Below are 17688 nucleotides of genomic sequence, written 5' to 3'. Positions count from 1 at the left end.
CAGTATTTTGTTTGTCCTACAGTGACGCTATCATTGGCACGGTGGTGACTGTCAGTTATAACAGTATTTTGTTTGTCCTACAGTGACGCTATCATTGGCACGGTGGTGACTGTCAGTTTATAACAGTATTTTGTTTGTTTTTACAGTGACTCTATCATTGGCACGGTGTTGACTGTCAGTTATCACAGTATTTTGTTTGTTTTTTACAATGACGCTATCTTGGCACGTTTGTCAGTTATCACACAGTATTTTGTTTGTTTTACAGTGACTCTATCATTGGCACGGTGGTGACTGTCAGTTATAACAGTATTTAGTTTGTCCTACAGTGACGCTATCATTGGCACGGTGGTGGCTGTCAGTTATCACAGTATTTTGTTTGTTTTACAGTGACGCTTTCATTGGCACGGTGGTGACTGTCAGTTATAACAGTATTTTGTTTGTCCTACAGTGACGCTATCATTGGCACGGTGGTGACTGTCAGTTATCACAGTATTTTGTTTGTTTTACAGTGACGCTATCATTGGCACGGTGGTGACTGTCAGTTATAACAGTATTTTGTTTGTCCTACAGTGACGCTATCATTGGCACGGTGGTGCCTGTCAGTTATCACAGTATTTTGTTTGTCCTACAGTGACGCTATCATTGGCACGGTGGTGGCTGTCAGTTATAACCGTATTTTGTTTGTCCTACAGTGACGCTATCATTGGCACGGTGGTGACTGTCAGTTATAACAGTATTTTGTTTGTTTTTCAGTGACTCTATCATTGGCATGGTGTTTGACTATCAGTTATAACAGTATTTTGTTTGTTTTCCAATGACGCTATCATTGGCACGGTGGTGGCTGTCAGTTATCACAGTCTTTTGTTTGTTTTACAGTGACGCTATCATTGGCACGGTGGTGACTGTCAGTTATAACAGTATTTTGTTTGTCCTACAGTGACGCTATCATTGGCACGGTGGTGACTGTCAGTTATCACAGAATTTTGTTTGTCCTACAGTGATGCTATCATTGGTACGGTGGTGACTGTCAGTTATCACAGTATTTTGTTTGTTTTACAGTGACGCTATCATTGGCACGGTGGTGACTGTCAGTTTTCACAGTATTTTGTTTGTCCTACAGTAACGCTATCATTGGCACGGTGATGACTGTCAGTTTTCACACAGTATTTTGTTTGTTTTACAGTGACGCTATCATTGGCACGGTGGTGACTGTCAGTTATCACAGTATTTTGTTTGTTTTTCAGTGACTCTATCATTGGCACGGTGGTGACTGGTCAGTTATAACAGTATTTTGTTTGTCCTACAGTGACGATTATCATTGGCACGGTGGTGACTGTCAGTTATCAAAGTATTTTGTTTGTCCTACAGTGACGCTATCAATTGGCACGGTGGTGACTGTCAGTTATCAAAGTATTTTGTTTGTCCTACAGTGACGCTACTCATTGGCACGGTGGTGACTGTCAGTTATAACAGTATTTTGTATGTTTTACAGTGACGCTATCATTGGCACGGTGGTGACTGTCAGTTATAACAGTATTTTGTTTGTCTACAGTGACGCTATCATTGTGTGACTGTCAGTTATAACAGTATTTTGTTTGTTTTACAGTGGACGCTATCATTGGCACGGTGGTGACTGTCAGTTATAACAGTATTTTGTTTGTGTTACAGTGACTATCATTGGCGCGATGGTGACTGTCAGTTATAACAGTATTTTGTTTGTCTTACAGTGACGCTATCATTGGCACGGTGGTGACTGTCAGTTATAACAGTATTTTGTTTGTCGTACAGTGACGCTATCATTGGCACGGTGGTGACTATCAGTTATCACAGTATTTTGTTTGTCCTACAGTGACTCTCTATCATTGGTACGGTGGTGACTGTCAGTTATCACAGTATTTTGTTTGTCTTACAGTGACGCTATCATTGGCACGGTGGTGACTGTCAGTTATCACAGTATTTTGTTTGTTTTACAGTGACGCTATCATTGGCACGGTGGTGACTGTCAGTTATCACAGTATTTTGTTTGTCTTACAGTGACGCTATCATTGGCACGGTGGTGACTGTCAGTTATGGACTGTTTAATGGTCTCGTCATCTTCTCTGTGATCGGTGTTGTACTGTCACACGAAAGTGGTATTCCAATATATAAGGTTATAACATCAGGTATGTTCTATATAAAAAAATCATTTTCCTGCATTTACAATTAATCAGAGATAAACTACAGTGTTTACTTTAAATCACGCTTCCACGCTTCCTCCCAACTGGACTTCGATTTAATTATGTGAGTAGGATTTTGTTATTTATAACATATTGAAAACGTGGGAATAAAGATATTATTACAAAAGTATCGGTGTATTCTGTATCTGACAATTAAATAGTATTTGCTTACTTTTCTGTTATTTGCTATGCAATGAAGGAAGTCCGATGCTTCGCGTTTTAACGATGTGTTCTCAGAGATTTCGCCCTGAATGTTGGGACTTAGACGTACTGCCCCGATAGCAATGATCGTAAAAAGCGACTTTAGTTATCTTTTTCTTTCTTACTTACTAAACAAGCTTACAGAAAGTGTTGCAGGCAGCACACGTCCCCTACCGTCACTTACATTTTGTAATCTATGACAAGTTATTATAGCTTAGATATGCTATTATTATTGTATCACTGTTGATGAGTTCTCAGGTATCGTCCGAAAACGAAATTTTGTGAAACAATCTATTTTTAGTAACAGTGACCTTTATAGTTGACCTTTTGACCCCAAATTCAATTCCAAGCTATTTTGTATGAAGCTTGATTAAATTTCGTTGATGTGTCCTCAAGGTATCTTTCAGAAACTAAAATTTGTGAACAAATCTATTTTTATCAGCAAAACCTTTGAAGTTTACCTTTGGACGCCAAATCCAATCCAAAGTTGTATTTTCTTACATTATAAGCTACCATTGTGTAAAGTTATTGTCTCAAATCTAATATTTTGTAAAACAATCTTTTTTTAGTAGCAGTGACCTTCGTAGTTGATCTTTTGATCCGAAATGTAATTCTAAGCTGTTTTTCTACTACCATTTTGTGAATATTGATCAGAATCCGTTGATTTTTGTTCAAGTTATAGTCTGGAAACGTATTGTTTAATTTACAGTGACCTTTGTAGTCGACCTTTTGACCTCAAATTCAATCCCAAGCTGGGTTCTACCCCTTGTCTTGAAAAACAACTGTCTACACGAAGTCTCAAAAAACACGCATATGTGATACCACATAAAGGGGAGGCCATCCTTAAATGTTGATAAGGACGTAAATATAATGAACTGAACAGAACTCCTGAGAATATTTTAATATACATGTAGCGTTGAGAGTTGCATTATATTACTTCAATTTCTCATATTTCCACTGAAAATTGACCGATCGCCAGGTGCAATATAGCCACGCCTCGTGCTCACAAACGCACGTGTTTCTATTCAATGTCGGAGCAAACATCGTAGCACACACAATACAAAATACAAAGTCACGTGCGGTTTGATTTGACAGCTGGCGATCCGTCAATTATTCCCAATTTATACATAACAATGAATGGTTGTCGTTCTTAATTTATTCCACTTTTATGGGTTTTTTTAAATAGAATATAGATTATGGTAAAATAAGACTAATGCATCGATATAAGCTGGTTTTGTGACAGGTTTTTAACATTTTTCTGTTTTAGGTGGATTTTTCCCTGGGGTTTGTAGCCTACCCACAGGCTGTCACGTATTTCCCTATACCACAAGCCTGGGCCGTCCTCTTCTTCATAGTACTTCTGCTACCAAGCATAGATTCTCAGGTCTGACCAATAGAAACACCATGTGTTTGTGTGAATTCCTGATTTTAATTTCCACCACAATAGGTAGTGTTATTCAACTCTCATGGTAATCAAATAAACAATGGAGCTGTTGATTAACAATTTGTTAATACTACATGTGGTATAAACACTGTACGCAATCTGATTGGCTGACACGGTGAACTTTGACCGTGTTACTTCTTTCTAAGTGCCACAAAATAATTTGCAAATGTCATCAATAGTTGAGTGACGTCATGCTTTTTTTGATCGCCGCTTGACGCCCAAAACTGCTGACGCCAAAACTTGGAAAGCGAACAGTATGTGACGTGGTCGCTGTGTCAAAAACGTGACGTTTTTACATGTAATACAACAATCTGTGAAACATGTTTTCACGGAAAATGATCTCACTGGTAAGTTTTGTAGATTAAACGGGTCTGAAAAGGGACTTGAACTTGATTACAATGACTTCTTGGTTATTTGGCGGGAAATAAACGGCACGGCTCTGATGTGCGCACGCTTTTATATAGTTCGACAATGAGTGTTGTATTGTTAAAGTAATTTTGAAATGTTTAATTTAATAATACGTTAAATGAGAAATATTTCATCCTAAAGTTGTTCACAATTAGAAGGCTTTTATAGGGATGGATTAGTTATCAATTATTGCTTTTTTCTGTATAAATTAGTGCCGTTTTGCTGATGAAAATATCACTATATCTTATTTGCATATCTCAGCAAACACACGTTACCTTATCCTTGTCATATTTCTATCCGGCCCTGCAGGTAGGGCGTTAGAATTGTACCTGCTGCCCCTATTGCATGATCGTAAAAGGCGACTAAATTTAGGATCTTATCTTTTCTTTTCTTCCTAACTGACTTTATCTTTCCTAATGCCCAATCTGATTAAAAATACAGATCCTTATTATCACTGCGTTAGATAAGAGGATCTGAGAAATTCCCATTAGGGGTCATGTCCAGGTGACCTTTGTAAATGGCCAATCAAATTGCTGCTGGCAAAATTTTGACAGTGAATTTCAGGGGACGAAATAGTTTGAAAATCTGTCGGAATTATTTCCGTGTACGTAGTCATCTCGACCAAAGAGCACAATAAAGCTAATCGCATTTATATGTTGGGTGAAATGGCGTTGTCAATTGACAGAGCAACGTGCAGAAAATGCATTTGATCTGAATTACACGTGGTATAAAGGTCATCCGAACATGACCCTTAATCGGATTTTCTCAGATCCTCTATTGAACGGAGTGGTTATAAGGATCTGTATTTCAATCAGATTGCCTAATGCCTCCCTTGGCACCGCCCCACTTTTGGCCTTGAGTTGAGCGTTCGCCCCTGTGAGGAATGCTCTGGGTTCTGTCCCCTGGCCGAGACACACCAAAGTCTATAAAAGTGGTAGTTTCTGCTCCTGCCTAGCGCTCAGCACACAGGGAGTAAGACGACTGGTTCGCCCGTTGTCAGTATAATGTGACCGGGTGGAGTGTGTTGCTTGGTGTCTTCGGCGGCATGCTTCAGTGATATAGCACTATAAAAAGGGCAACAGTTCCACTATACAAGAGGACACAACATAAATATACCGCAGTCTCCCAAAACACGCACCTCGCACAACATACACGCAACACATTGCATGCATGGGAGGCCGTCCTTACATGACCAAAGCTGTTAATAGGACGTTAATTAATCAAACAAACAAACAAATCATATTTCTATCGGCTAAACGCGGATATAATTGTGGTAGAAACACAGGTCATACGACTCGTGGTTGTTGGATAAATAATTTATTCCACTCTTTAAGTTATGTTTTAAAAGCTTCAAAAGATACTCGCCAAAGCTCGTGTCTTTTGTAACTTTAAAAAAAAACCTCACTCGTGTGGACAATCTGATTAAAATGCAGATCCTTATACCCACTCCGTTATATAAAGGGTTATCAAACGTAGTGATAATAAGGATCTGTATGTTAATCAGATTGTCGTGTGGAATGAATTCGATATCCAACAACCACTCGTTGTATAACCTCTATATATTTGGAAAAAAAGCTTTCTTACTTTGCTCTAATTCTCCCGTAGTTATTTGAACTTTTGTGTCCGCAGACAATGCTTTTGGAGCCAGTATTTTGTGTAATTGAAGAGATATTCCCAGACACAATTGGAAAAAGACGGATTCCTCTGCTGACTGGAGTGACAGTGATTACATTCTTACTAGGGATTCCCCTGGTCACACTCAGGTATATCGATGTTATAAGTTATAATGGTTTAATGTATACTAGTATACTTGTTTGTTTACCGATAAATAATGTGGTCTTTTGTGATAACTTGTTTTCATGTGTTACAAATATTTACGTATTTTTCGAAAATTATTTACATTTGCCACAAAAATGCTCGGTGAAAAGGTAAAGTAAAAGCAAGTGACGTCCCAGCTTGAACTTAGGTTCTTAGATATGGACAGTCACAGTGAAAATAATATTATTCACAGTCGTTGCGTTCAAAATATAAACTACCTCAGAATGTAAATTGATTTTATTAAGGCGGGAATCTACATGTTCCAACTGATTGATTGGTACACTGCCAAGTGGAGTATCCTCCTTATTGCTGTAACAGAGTCAATCGTGTATACCTGGATATATGGTTCGTATCTTGATTTTCTCGCTTTAATCTGCCGATAGCATTTGTAACATGATGCCGGCTAGATATTGGTCATCACTCGTTAAAATAACGGAGCACAGGGCTGGTTACTTCATTGAACTTGAATTTTATATCACCATTTCCAACAACAACTCGAGGGCAAATTCAGAGCATTAAAACGATTGTGTGGTCATCATCATCATGCTATATGAATCTTTGAATTATTTTTATGGTGTTTATTGGAGGACAGTTTAACGTTAATACTTCATGTTTTGCAGATATCATGATATTGATTTTATAATAATCATATAAAAAATGTATTCCCAATAATATCCAGGTGGTGACAGGTTGAGTCGGGACTTCCAACTGATGCTTGGTAGACCGTTACCAGTGTTTGTACGAGTATCTACGGCCTTCGTCACACCAGGTGTGCTTGACATAACATATATTATTTGCTAGCTAACATATAATTATATGTTGACTAACATATATTATTAGCTAGCTAACATAATTATGTGTTGATTAACATATGTTATTTGCTAGCTAACATATAATTATATGTTGACTAACCTATAGTATTAGCTAGCAAACATAATTTAATGCTAGCTTACATATATTATTTGCTGGCTACCAATATAATTATATGCTGGCTAACATATAATTATATAACGACCGCTATATATATATGTTTGCTTGAGTTTTACGGCCAATCGACAACTAAGATCATTTAGCGCCAAACTACAAGTCAGGATATAAACAATGATTGCATCTAAAAGATCGTGATAAGAAAAGGGCAAATAAGAAGTAAAACACAAATTGAAAATATTGATTTTATAAAAAAAAATGCATGGGATTCAATAGTTTTGACTAAAACACATGAGAAAAATCATGCACAATGTTGATGAAACGATAAAATGCTGAGCTGATACGATAATAAGATAGGAAAACGTTCATATTTTGTTAAGAATGCCGATTTCTTTTAGATATTTGAAAATATGATTATATCCCACGACATTGAATAAAGTGTACATGTCGGAGACATCGTAACCCTTATCTCTTATAGGTTTAAAACTAATACAATGCAGATTCATATGTTATATAATTTATCAGGCTTAAATTATGTAGCGACCGCTGTATAACTATCTTAAAAATTTAAGAGGCGACTAAAAACATGTTTGTTATCCATAAACGTATGTTCCTATGTGAGTCTAATATGCTTCCGTAGTTTAGTAGTCAGCACAGTAACCGTGAACATATATGTTCTTATACTATCGCACTTCTTTCACTGTCGGAATTTGTATTAATATTTGGGTACAAATTATGTATACTCAATCTTAGCATTGATAGTGTCCGGAACGAATAAGTGCTACTAACTAGTTTAAAATTTAAATATGCTACTCTCCTAAAGGCTGAAGAGTTCGTGACCTCAGCTAACTGAACTCGTTTGTAGGCAGTATTTTTACGTGGTTTCATTTGAGGAGAGAAGAAGAATGGTATAAATATAGCGTTTTATCAACAATGATTTCTAATTGACAGAAATTGGCTTCCCTGCTAAACCCCTCGGTAGATTGGAAACCAGCAGACGAGAAAGCCAGACCAGTCTATCAGGGTCTGGAGAGGAACTACAAACGATCCTTTAAGGACCTGATCTTGTTTAATTTGACGGGACGTGGGGGATACGAACAAGGAACTAGAGAAACTGAGGACAAACACTCGGAGATGGATATTATCAATAAAGACCTGCATGTGTGATGTTCTCATATATAGAGACAAGTTGTGATTCACACCGACTAATGGGTTTACTACTTGTTGAACGATTTATACAATATTTGATTTTTAATCAATCGTAATCGAAACACGACTTCGCCTATCAGACATTAGTAATAGTTTGTAACGTCTGTAGACATGGACATCCAGATACGTCTACGCTAATCCAACTAAATACAATTAACTAGTATAATTAGCAATATATACCAAAATATTGTATACAAGGATAAATCAAATAACTGTATATTTGAATAATAAAGCTGAATTAGAAAAAGATGAGTTTTTCTTGTTTTTGTTTTTTATTTACTTTCAAGCTTCAATATGATGCAAACTCATCGCACTTTAAAAAATCTTTTCAAGATGCATTGATGTGCACTAATTTAGCACACTTTGTAAACTATCAAATTGCGTTGATCAAGTGCGAAATATAATAAGGCCGTATAGGCATTGCTTTACCGTTGTTGCTGTTGGTGTTTTTCTCATGAATGTTGTATGCCATCCATAAACTTATTATCTCCAGTGCCATCAGTTATACTGACCTGGACTATTAAGCATCATATTCAAAGTGTTTTTCACTGTAATCATTAAAGATCTTCCACTGGCGACAGAGCATAAACGATAGACATCATTTGAACAATAATTGGGTGTTTATTCGTGTGTATATGTCTTCACAGATTTGATGAAACCAGATACTCTTCGTAGATTGAAAGGTTTTAAGGCCCTTTACAAGAATTGTGAATTTCATGCCCTGGGATCCCAGATTTTCCCCTGTTTAGGAGAAACACATTTATGAACAATATTTGCTTAGTTTTCATAGGAAATGAGTCAAACTCGGTTAGAATTATTAGCCTGAGATAGCATTTTACTTCATATCAATATTGGTCCTAGCAGACCCCAGGGGCCAGAGGAGCGGAGCAAAAGGGGTCAAAATTGTTAAGATTTCAAAACTCTTTCTTCTGAATTCACAGATTTGATGAAACCAAATAATCTTCATAGATTAAAAAGTAAAATTGGTGTGGGACGACTGGTTCGCCCGTTGTCAGTATTATGTGATCGGATGGAGTGTGTTGTTTGGTGTCTTCGACGACATTGTTCAGTAACATAGAACTACAAAAATGTCAAGAGTTTCAATTTAAAAGAAGTCACAACACGGATACACCACAGTCTGCCTAAACACACATCCGAACTTCGTACGCGCAAAACACCACATGGGCTCCTTACATGAACCTGGCTGTTAACAGGACATTAATTTAATCAAACAAACTGTGACAAAATGATGTCAATCTACCAACCAACGTTTGATAGAAAAGACACGTTTCCTTCTGTTTCTTACTTATGACAGGAACATGTACATACAAATACAGTAAATATTATTCAATTACTAACAGTTGCACTTTATCGGCTCATTTTGATTAGGATTTGGTTGATAACAATGTATTATACACTGTAAATATATTTGACAGAATGAAATAAATATAGATAATTGGAACGTACCATTCTGAAATGTATGATGAATTATTCACTATATTATCATCGATTATTCGCATGCTTCATATTGAAAAATCCTTCGTCCGCATATCTGTGTCGTTCATAAAATAGAAAACATTTTGGCTAGAAACGTGGTATTAAGGTCTACCAAAACATACCGGGAGTGTCATAACTTAAGCACAGAAATGTTTACAATCGCAGGAATGTGAACAGGTCAAAGATATATGGGTTTATTTATAGCATTCAGAATTTATTCAAGCATTTCATATTCAGATTTTTGATAATTTTGATAAAAGGTCGCCTACAGTTAAAGCGTCAATACATCGTATATACCACCTGTATCAGTGGCAGTCGTAGTAGGATGGATAATCATCAGGATACAAATGACGGTAAAAATCAAGAGTTTACAGAAACAAGTAAACTAAAATGGTCGTCAAGAAAGGAATTCATCATTTCTCTCCTTGGTTACTCTCTCGGTTTATCAGACATATGGCGGGTACCTTATATCACCTACAGGAATGGAGGGGGTAAGTCCGCTATGTCCTGTTGTAAATGTGGCTTGCTATTTATTTAAATACACCATAATATAACTCAGCAACTCATTGAGAAAACATAGGTTCTTGAAAGAGTGATCATTTTATATGTGATTTTATAAAACGGGTCTTGCATGTTTCCTTTTGCGAGCAAACAAATGAATATCTATATGGAATGGCGAAAGATGTAAAATGCATTTTGTAATATATCTATATCATAGGTACAATCTACAACATGTGATATACTGAAAAGATCTCACTGGGCAGCCATTTTGCTCCGACGTCCCGCCTTTTTATATCATGAAGTCAACCGAAGCCCAGAACTGAAAATTTCATTCGATGTTGGCTACATGTATTTTGTTAGTGTCAAATATTATTATTAATATTATTGTCACGACATTACTGGAATCAGGTGTATTGTGTAAAATGCAGTGTTATTTATTCAATGCAGTATCGCAAACGTGAAAGGACGCAATATCTTAATTTAATATGTCGGCGGGGTTTCCCCCATTGGATTCTGTTCAGTCAGTGTAAATTACGTACGAATATATTACTTCTCAGGTCCGACTATTAAATATCGAAATATAGGTAAGTTTTTGTGTCCGTAAGCGACTCGTCCATTTGCTTTTCAAACTACTTCACCTTTAAGCCACATTAAATCTTTCTAACGTCTTATTAAATTACCTAATAATCTTATTCTCACTACGCTTACTTGATTGTCTGAAAACAGAAGATTATATCACTTTCTGATCACGGCGTTGCTTCCGGTGTATATCAATGATAATAACAAATAGTTTACAGAACATGTTTTTATTTCAGTGTTTTTTTTCAAAAATATTATTTTATTCAGTAATACATTTGAATAACAATACATTTCCCATTCGCATATCTAGGGCTCTCATTCAATTTCCATATTTGTTATATTTTAGATCAAATTTATCTCACTCTTCTCTCTTACCTTATAACAGATGTATTACGAATTTGCGCTTGCATACATTTCAATCATTCGTCTCATCCACTCAAAGAATTATTCAATGAAGTTAATTTAATTAATTTCCACAACAATTTTAAAATATATCAAGGGAGACAACTCTTACATAAAATAGTCAGAAGGGAGACTTTCATTCCGTTTCATTCTAATATTCCGGGAAAAAAACCAAACCCATTTACTCATAAGGAACACCATATTCACCTCAACTTGCACCACTCTCTGCATCTTTCATACAGCTATATTCAACATTCACACATACTAACAATACTTATTGTTACAGTAATACTGCATAGTAAATTGGATTGTTTGTGTAATTAAATAATAATAATGATGATAAATATAGAAGGACATAAAATCATTATTTGAAGGATATTTTATAATAATAATGATAATAATTACAGGAGGACACATAAAATCATTCTTTGAAGGACATTTTGGTAAAAATATATAAAAAGAAATACTGAGTATAGAAAGCGAAAACCTTTCAAAAATTAGAGTTTATAGTCCTATTTTGAAAGAAGAAAAAAATGTGCAAAATTTACAGTATGATTTATTGAATAAGAATTTGGTGCATTGGCAAATATATGAAGAAAAAGAAGGCTTATGTGGAAAAAATCAGTGGTCCGCAGTCGTTTCGGGTTCAAATATTATCCTTCAGTGTCTTACTTCCGGTATATCGTTCGGCATGTTTGTCAACAATGTTGTTCACGGTTTTTTTTCATCTGTTTTGTGGTGTTAAGCAGTATTAAAGGTAGGTACTCTTTGAAAGGAGCGGTTTGTCTAATGTTAGTTTTATAAAAATGGTATTAATGTGTTGTGTTCTAAATGGGTATTTATTTTCCGACATAATATTATAATGCAGTCTGCACCACGTGTTTTCATGGTGAATTTCCATATGCTCCATATCTTTTAACTTGTCACTTTTTAAAATTTACCTATATATGTATTGTTTAGTTTACATAAATATGATATTTCTTGTACATTTGGGTTATTAATTTATGTTTTAGTAGGTCTCTATGTTCAGGGGTCATTATCGATGTTTACCACGTGTTCTAGTTTTGCTTGCCTGTAGCGAAATACGTATACTCTGTCCGTATTTATGACGTCACTGTAAACAAAAATTTTATGTAAGTAGGTCACATCTGTATGTATTGTTTAGGCTACTTGTTTTGTTGTAGTGTGAATGATGTTTTGTTTTTAATTTCAGTTACTAAAGAGGTGATTAAGTGTTTGACCTGTTATAGTGGAGCCTAGAAGTTATGAAGAGATCATGGTTTGGAGAAAAATGTTTTCAGTGTGAACAGAGACGTGTTGCTGGTGTGGATTGGATTTATTCTGGCAGAGAATGAAGAAAAGTTTTAACTACTGGAGCCAATGTCTTATTTCTGTGTTTATTGATTTCCTCTAGCATTAACAAATATTGTTTTAATATTGATAGGATGTTTACTTGTTTGGTTCTTGCATCACTTAAGTAATAACATTTATATATTGAAAATCCTACATTTGTATGATAGATAGTATCAGATTAATATCATCATATTTTGTGTATTGTATTTTATAGCCAATGACTATATTTTTCAAAGTGAACATGTTTTTGTTGTACCCTATTTTTGCAAAGATTTCATTAATAACTCTTGTGAAATTTGCCAAATAAGGACATTTTATGAAAAAGTGATCATAATCTTCAATCTCGTTATTACATACATTACAATAGGGTTCCAGCTTTATTTTCCATTTAAAAAGTAATTGTTTTGTTGTCAATATTTTATTCAATAACTTCCATCTAAATTCTTTTACTTTGTTGTCTTTTAATTTTTGAAAGATAAATATGCAGGCATTTTTAAGATGATTTTGTGTAATGTCAAGGCAATTTATCCAGTATAGATATGCTATTGGTTTTTCTGATAGAATTTGTATGAAATGGCTGTATATATTAGTATTTTTGCTTTTTGTGATGTCCAAGTTAGAATGTTTTGGTAAAGAGAGTGTAATTTTCTTGTCTTTTTTTATATGAATGTTTTCTAATCTAATACTGTTGTCTTTTATTTTCTTTATCCAATTTGTGGGTATTGATTTCTTTATCTGACTGATTTCGCTCATCCAGTTGGTTTTATTTTTCAATTTTTCAAGTATTATTTGTTCGCTTATATTTCCATGGTTATCCAAAATGTCTTTTATAGTTATGATATCATCTTTTATCCATTTTCTAAAACATAAACATTTTCCTCTGAATTTTATATACTTATTTCCCCAAATTATTTGGGATAGAATATCTTTGTAGTCTTTTGGTGGACTCTTGCTTTCTTTAATTAGAATGAATGATGATAATATTTCATAATAGAAGGGTGATATCACATCTTTCGAATTTTTTAAATCTTTAAGGTTATCTAAGTTCATTTTACATACAAGCAAATCTTCCCCAAATTTGTCAAATTGCAATTTAGGGATCAATTTCCATAGAGCATTATTATCTGTCATGTATTTTTTAATCCAACTAATTCTGATAGTGTTTATATGTGATTTTATGTCAATTAGATTTAATCCACCTTCAATATAGCTTCTTATCATTGTTTTTCTTTTGATCTTTTCTCTCTTTCCTTCCCAAACATATTCATAGATTAACTTTTCAATTATTGTAATAATATGTGCGGGAATATAAATAACTGAACAAAGATAAGTTCGTTGTGGTAGTAGAAGTGATTTTACAATTTGTATTCTCCCGATGAATGTTAAATTTCTTATTTTCCATATATTTATTGTCTTTTTAACTTTTTCTATTTTTTCTTGCCAGTTTTTTCCCATCATGTCTTCTGTATTTAATCCAAAATATACCCCAAGGGCTTTAATTGAAGTCTCTGACCAGTCAATGTCCTCAAAATTATTTTCAATCATAGTTTGGTTTCCTAATCTGAGGCCTTTTGATTTTTCCCTGTTTAAGATCAAACCAGAATATGTTCCAAATGTTTCAATAATATTTAGTGCTTTTTGAATATCTTGTTTGGACTTTAAAAATAGAGTGGTGTCATCTGCTAATTGTGAAATCTTATAAGGCCTTTCCTGTGTTCTGTGTATTTTTATACCATTTATTTCATTGTTTTTTCTAATATTCATTGCCATGACCTAAATTAGTGCGGATGCTGGGCAACCCTGACGGATACCACGAGAAATGTTTACTGGTTCAGAAATCCATCCATTATTACATAAAACACATTTAATATTTCTGTATAATAACTTTATCCAATCTATAAAAACTTCACTAAAGCCAAATTTTCCTAGAGTTTCATATATGAATTCCCATTCGACTGTATCAAATGCCTTCTCAAAGTCTAAGAATAATATTGCACCATTAATATTAAATTTCTCTACATTTTCAATTATGTCTTGTATTTGTCTAATATTGTATCCAATATATCTATTTCTGATAAAACCGTTTTGATCTGTGTTTATTATTTTTGGAGGTATCTTTTTTAATCTTTCAGCTAAGCAGCGTGCCAAAATTTTGTAGTCAACATTCAGTAATGTAATCGGACGCCAATTTTGTAAATCAAAGAAAGTATTCCTTCTCTTTGGGATCTTATCAATGTTCTTTTTTTGAAGCTTTCATTATAGCATTTAGGTATCAGGTTTTTAAGATATTTCCAAAATTTCTTATAGAATTCTATAGTAAGCCCATCTGATCCTGGTGATTTATTTAATTTCATTGAGTTTATGGCCTGGCTACATTCTTCTTCTGTAATGGAACCATCACATGAGATACTATCTTCCTTTCTTAACATTTTTTCAAAATTAGTTTGATTAATATATTGTTTTATTTCTGAGAGATCTATGTTTTTGGAGGTATATAATTTTTCATAAAATTGTTTCAATCTTTTTAGTACATTTTCTGTATCATCTAAAATGTTTCCATTGTCATCCTTTATTTTTGAGATTGATTTTTTTGTCTGTCTTTTATTTTCTAATGAAAGGAAGTATTTTGTGTTTTTTTCTCCTTCCTCAATCCATTTAGCACGTGATCTTATTTGTGCGCCATGTGCTTTACATGTATATAGGTTTTCTAGCCTTTCTTTTGTTTCTGCTATTTCGTTAGCATTATCCTCGGTACTTTTATCTATATTTTTTAGGTGTTCTTCAATGTTTTTAATTTCATCTTTTCTTTGTTTCAATGTTTTTAATTTCATCTTTTCTTTGTTTCACTATTTGTTTGCTAAATGAAATGCTTTTTTCCCTTATTTCTAGTTTGCACAATTCCCATGCTTCCAGAATGAAACTGCTTGGTGATCGGTTGTTTTTATCATTGCAGGCCTTATATCTGATTTCTGAATTTTTATTGTTAATTCTTTTGAGATTAGAACTTTACTACTTCACATTCGGCGTCGTGAATAGTAATGGCTCTTTTTATCTGACCATCCTCTGCTGAGAGAGGAATGTTTTTCACTCGTACCACAGTGGTGTTATCGTCGGTGTAGAATGGAAAGCTGGGGTTTGTGGAATATACCCTAACTGTCTTTCCCCTAATAACAAGTCCTTTAGTCAAAATATTTGCCCTGGATTGTTCATTATCTACATATATCCGCCACATTCCACGGACTCTTTGTAGTCCCACTAAGCATTCGATGAGGATTACTACGGCTATATCTTTATACAGTTCAACATGATTGAGCCACATTTCTTTGGGTGGGGACCTGGTTCCAAAGATATCAATTTCTTTGATGAACACAGGCTTTACTGTTCTTGGATTGGGTCTAGCCGCCTCGGCATAAGTTGATCTTACTGACCTTTGTTCGTTGCCGCCATTTTCCATACCGACGCTATCTGTATTGGATTCCATTCGGTTTTCCATGTATTTCTCACCAAATCCTGCGAATTTTGATGTGTAACGATTGACGTCGTCGTTGAGTAGTAAACTCTCTACACAGAGGTTTAATTTTGCACTTTTGACCGTGTTTGGAAGTAAATTTTCCTGAGCGATATCGACCCGTGTCCCATAGGTAAAGGGCAGATCACTCAGTATCATTTCAGTGGTAATATCCACTCAACTGCAAAATATTATAGTTACATGTGTATTGAGTTTGTGGCTATCTCTTTCAGTTGATAATATTTAACAGATAAACAACATTTGACGTTTAGGTTCACGTTAACACCAGAGCGTGACCAAGCTACAATAAGGTGTCGTGATCAGATCTTCTCTGGAGTGGAAACCATTAAGTTACGATGAATTGCACCATGGCGGAAGCAGAGAGGGTTCATGTCGAATGGAATTGCGCGGCGGGTGATTTGTACACCAACCATAAACGTTCTTTGATGTGGTCACAGGTAACCTTCAATCTGTCTGTCGACAGCTGAAATGCACTCCCAATTCTAATTACAAATCAAAGTCACCCTGAAACATCTTTTCCATGTATGTACAGTGTACAATGTATAATAAACTATACAACATTGATTTCAGATTGTACTTGCTGTTGTGGCCGGTAACTTAAAAAATCAATCTGACGATCGAATTCATCAGAAGTTGCATAGTGTCATTATGATCTTTGTATGGTCTTGATTTGATAATAGATATGTTTATCAACTAAGCGGATGTGAGAATGAGCTGTTAATTTGAGATCTAGCGAGGGGTCATCCCAAAATTACTTGGCATGACAACCAGTTGAGCGATATAGACCATCTGAATCTATAAAATACATTTTATATATAAATATGGCCATTTAATATTTCGTTTGCCAATACAGAATTATGTATAATTAATATATGGATAAGATGACACTTTGGAGATGGAATTTAGGATATAATGTCAAGGATACTATATACCGCTCACGGATGGTATTTTTCTGTATCAAAATGGATCAGACGAATTATCATGTTTCCTCAGTTACAAAACCTTACTGACTTTACACCATTACCAACATTGATAAGTTTGCGCTTCTTATACTTCAGGATAAACATATAAAAAATAATTGATAATGTCCCGAAATAAGTCCATGGCACTACTAACTACTGATTGGACATGCACTAAAATCAAAGTAAATTAGTTTATAAGTATATTTTGTTAATTAGACACATAAACACAATTAAACTTTAGTTATTGTTTAAATGAATAGTATCGTTTATGCTCTGTCGCCAGGGCCTAAGATTGAATGTGGCTATTTTAAATACATTTTGACCGACAAGTTATATATAATATTATATCTAAGTTTTACATGATCATGTGGACTTCGTTGGTGAAGAAGAAACGTGTTATGTATACACCACACTACACAGAGGCGAACAGATCTTACATGCATGACTGGTCAATGTTTCTTTACACCACTGTACTGGAGACCCGATGAGCATCAGCAGAACGAGATATACATTTGTAGATGTTGATGTTGTTAAACGTGAAAACATGTAGTAGCTATGGTGTCACAAGGAAGACACCAATGCTGTTGTCGGGTTCACTCAATTTATTCATTAAAATAATACCCTGTAACATGAATTACATCA

General features: G+C 34.7%; 2 protein-coding genes across 2 annotated transcripts in view; both read left to right on the top strand.

The window, feature by feature from the left end:
* Window positions 1-17688, top strand: part of LOC138308004 (sodium- and chloride-dependent glycine transporter 1-like) — a 134476-nt gene that overhangs the window by 5278 nt on the left and 111510 nt on the right. Inside the window, exon 3 of the mRNA XM_069248961.1 lies at window positions 2035-2162. Within this exon, the coding sequence (XP_069105062.1) occupies window positions 2035-2162 (128 nt within the window). The remainder of the gene's footprint in view (window positions 1-2034; window positions 2163-17688) is intronic.
* LOC138307797 (sodium- and chloride-dependent glycine transporter 2-like) overlaps window positions 10046-17688 on the top strand; it is a 32354-nt gene continuing 24711 nt past the window's right edge. Inside the window, 1 exon segment of the mRNA XM_069248685.1 lies at window positions 10046-10211. Coding sequence (XP_069104786.1) covers window positions 10046-10211 — 166 coding nt within the window.

The sequence above is a fragment of the Argopecten irradians genome, chromosome 14 (assembly GCF_041381155.1).
Source record: "Argopecten irradians isolate NY chromosome 14, Ai_NY, whole genome shotgun sequence".
NCBI classification, from domain to species: Eukaryota; Metazoa; Mollusca; class Bivalvia; order Pectinida; family Pectinidae; genus Argopecten; species Argopecten irradians.
The sequence above is the reverse complement of the archived record's forward strand: the minus strand, read 5'-3'. Positions and strand labels throughout refer to the sequence as shown.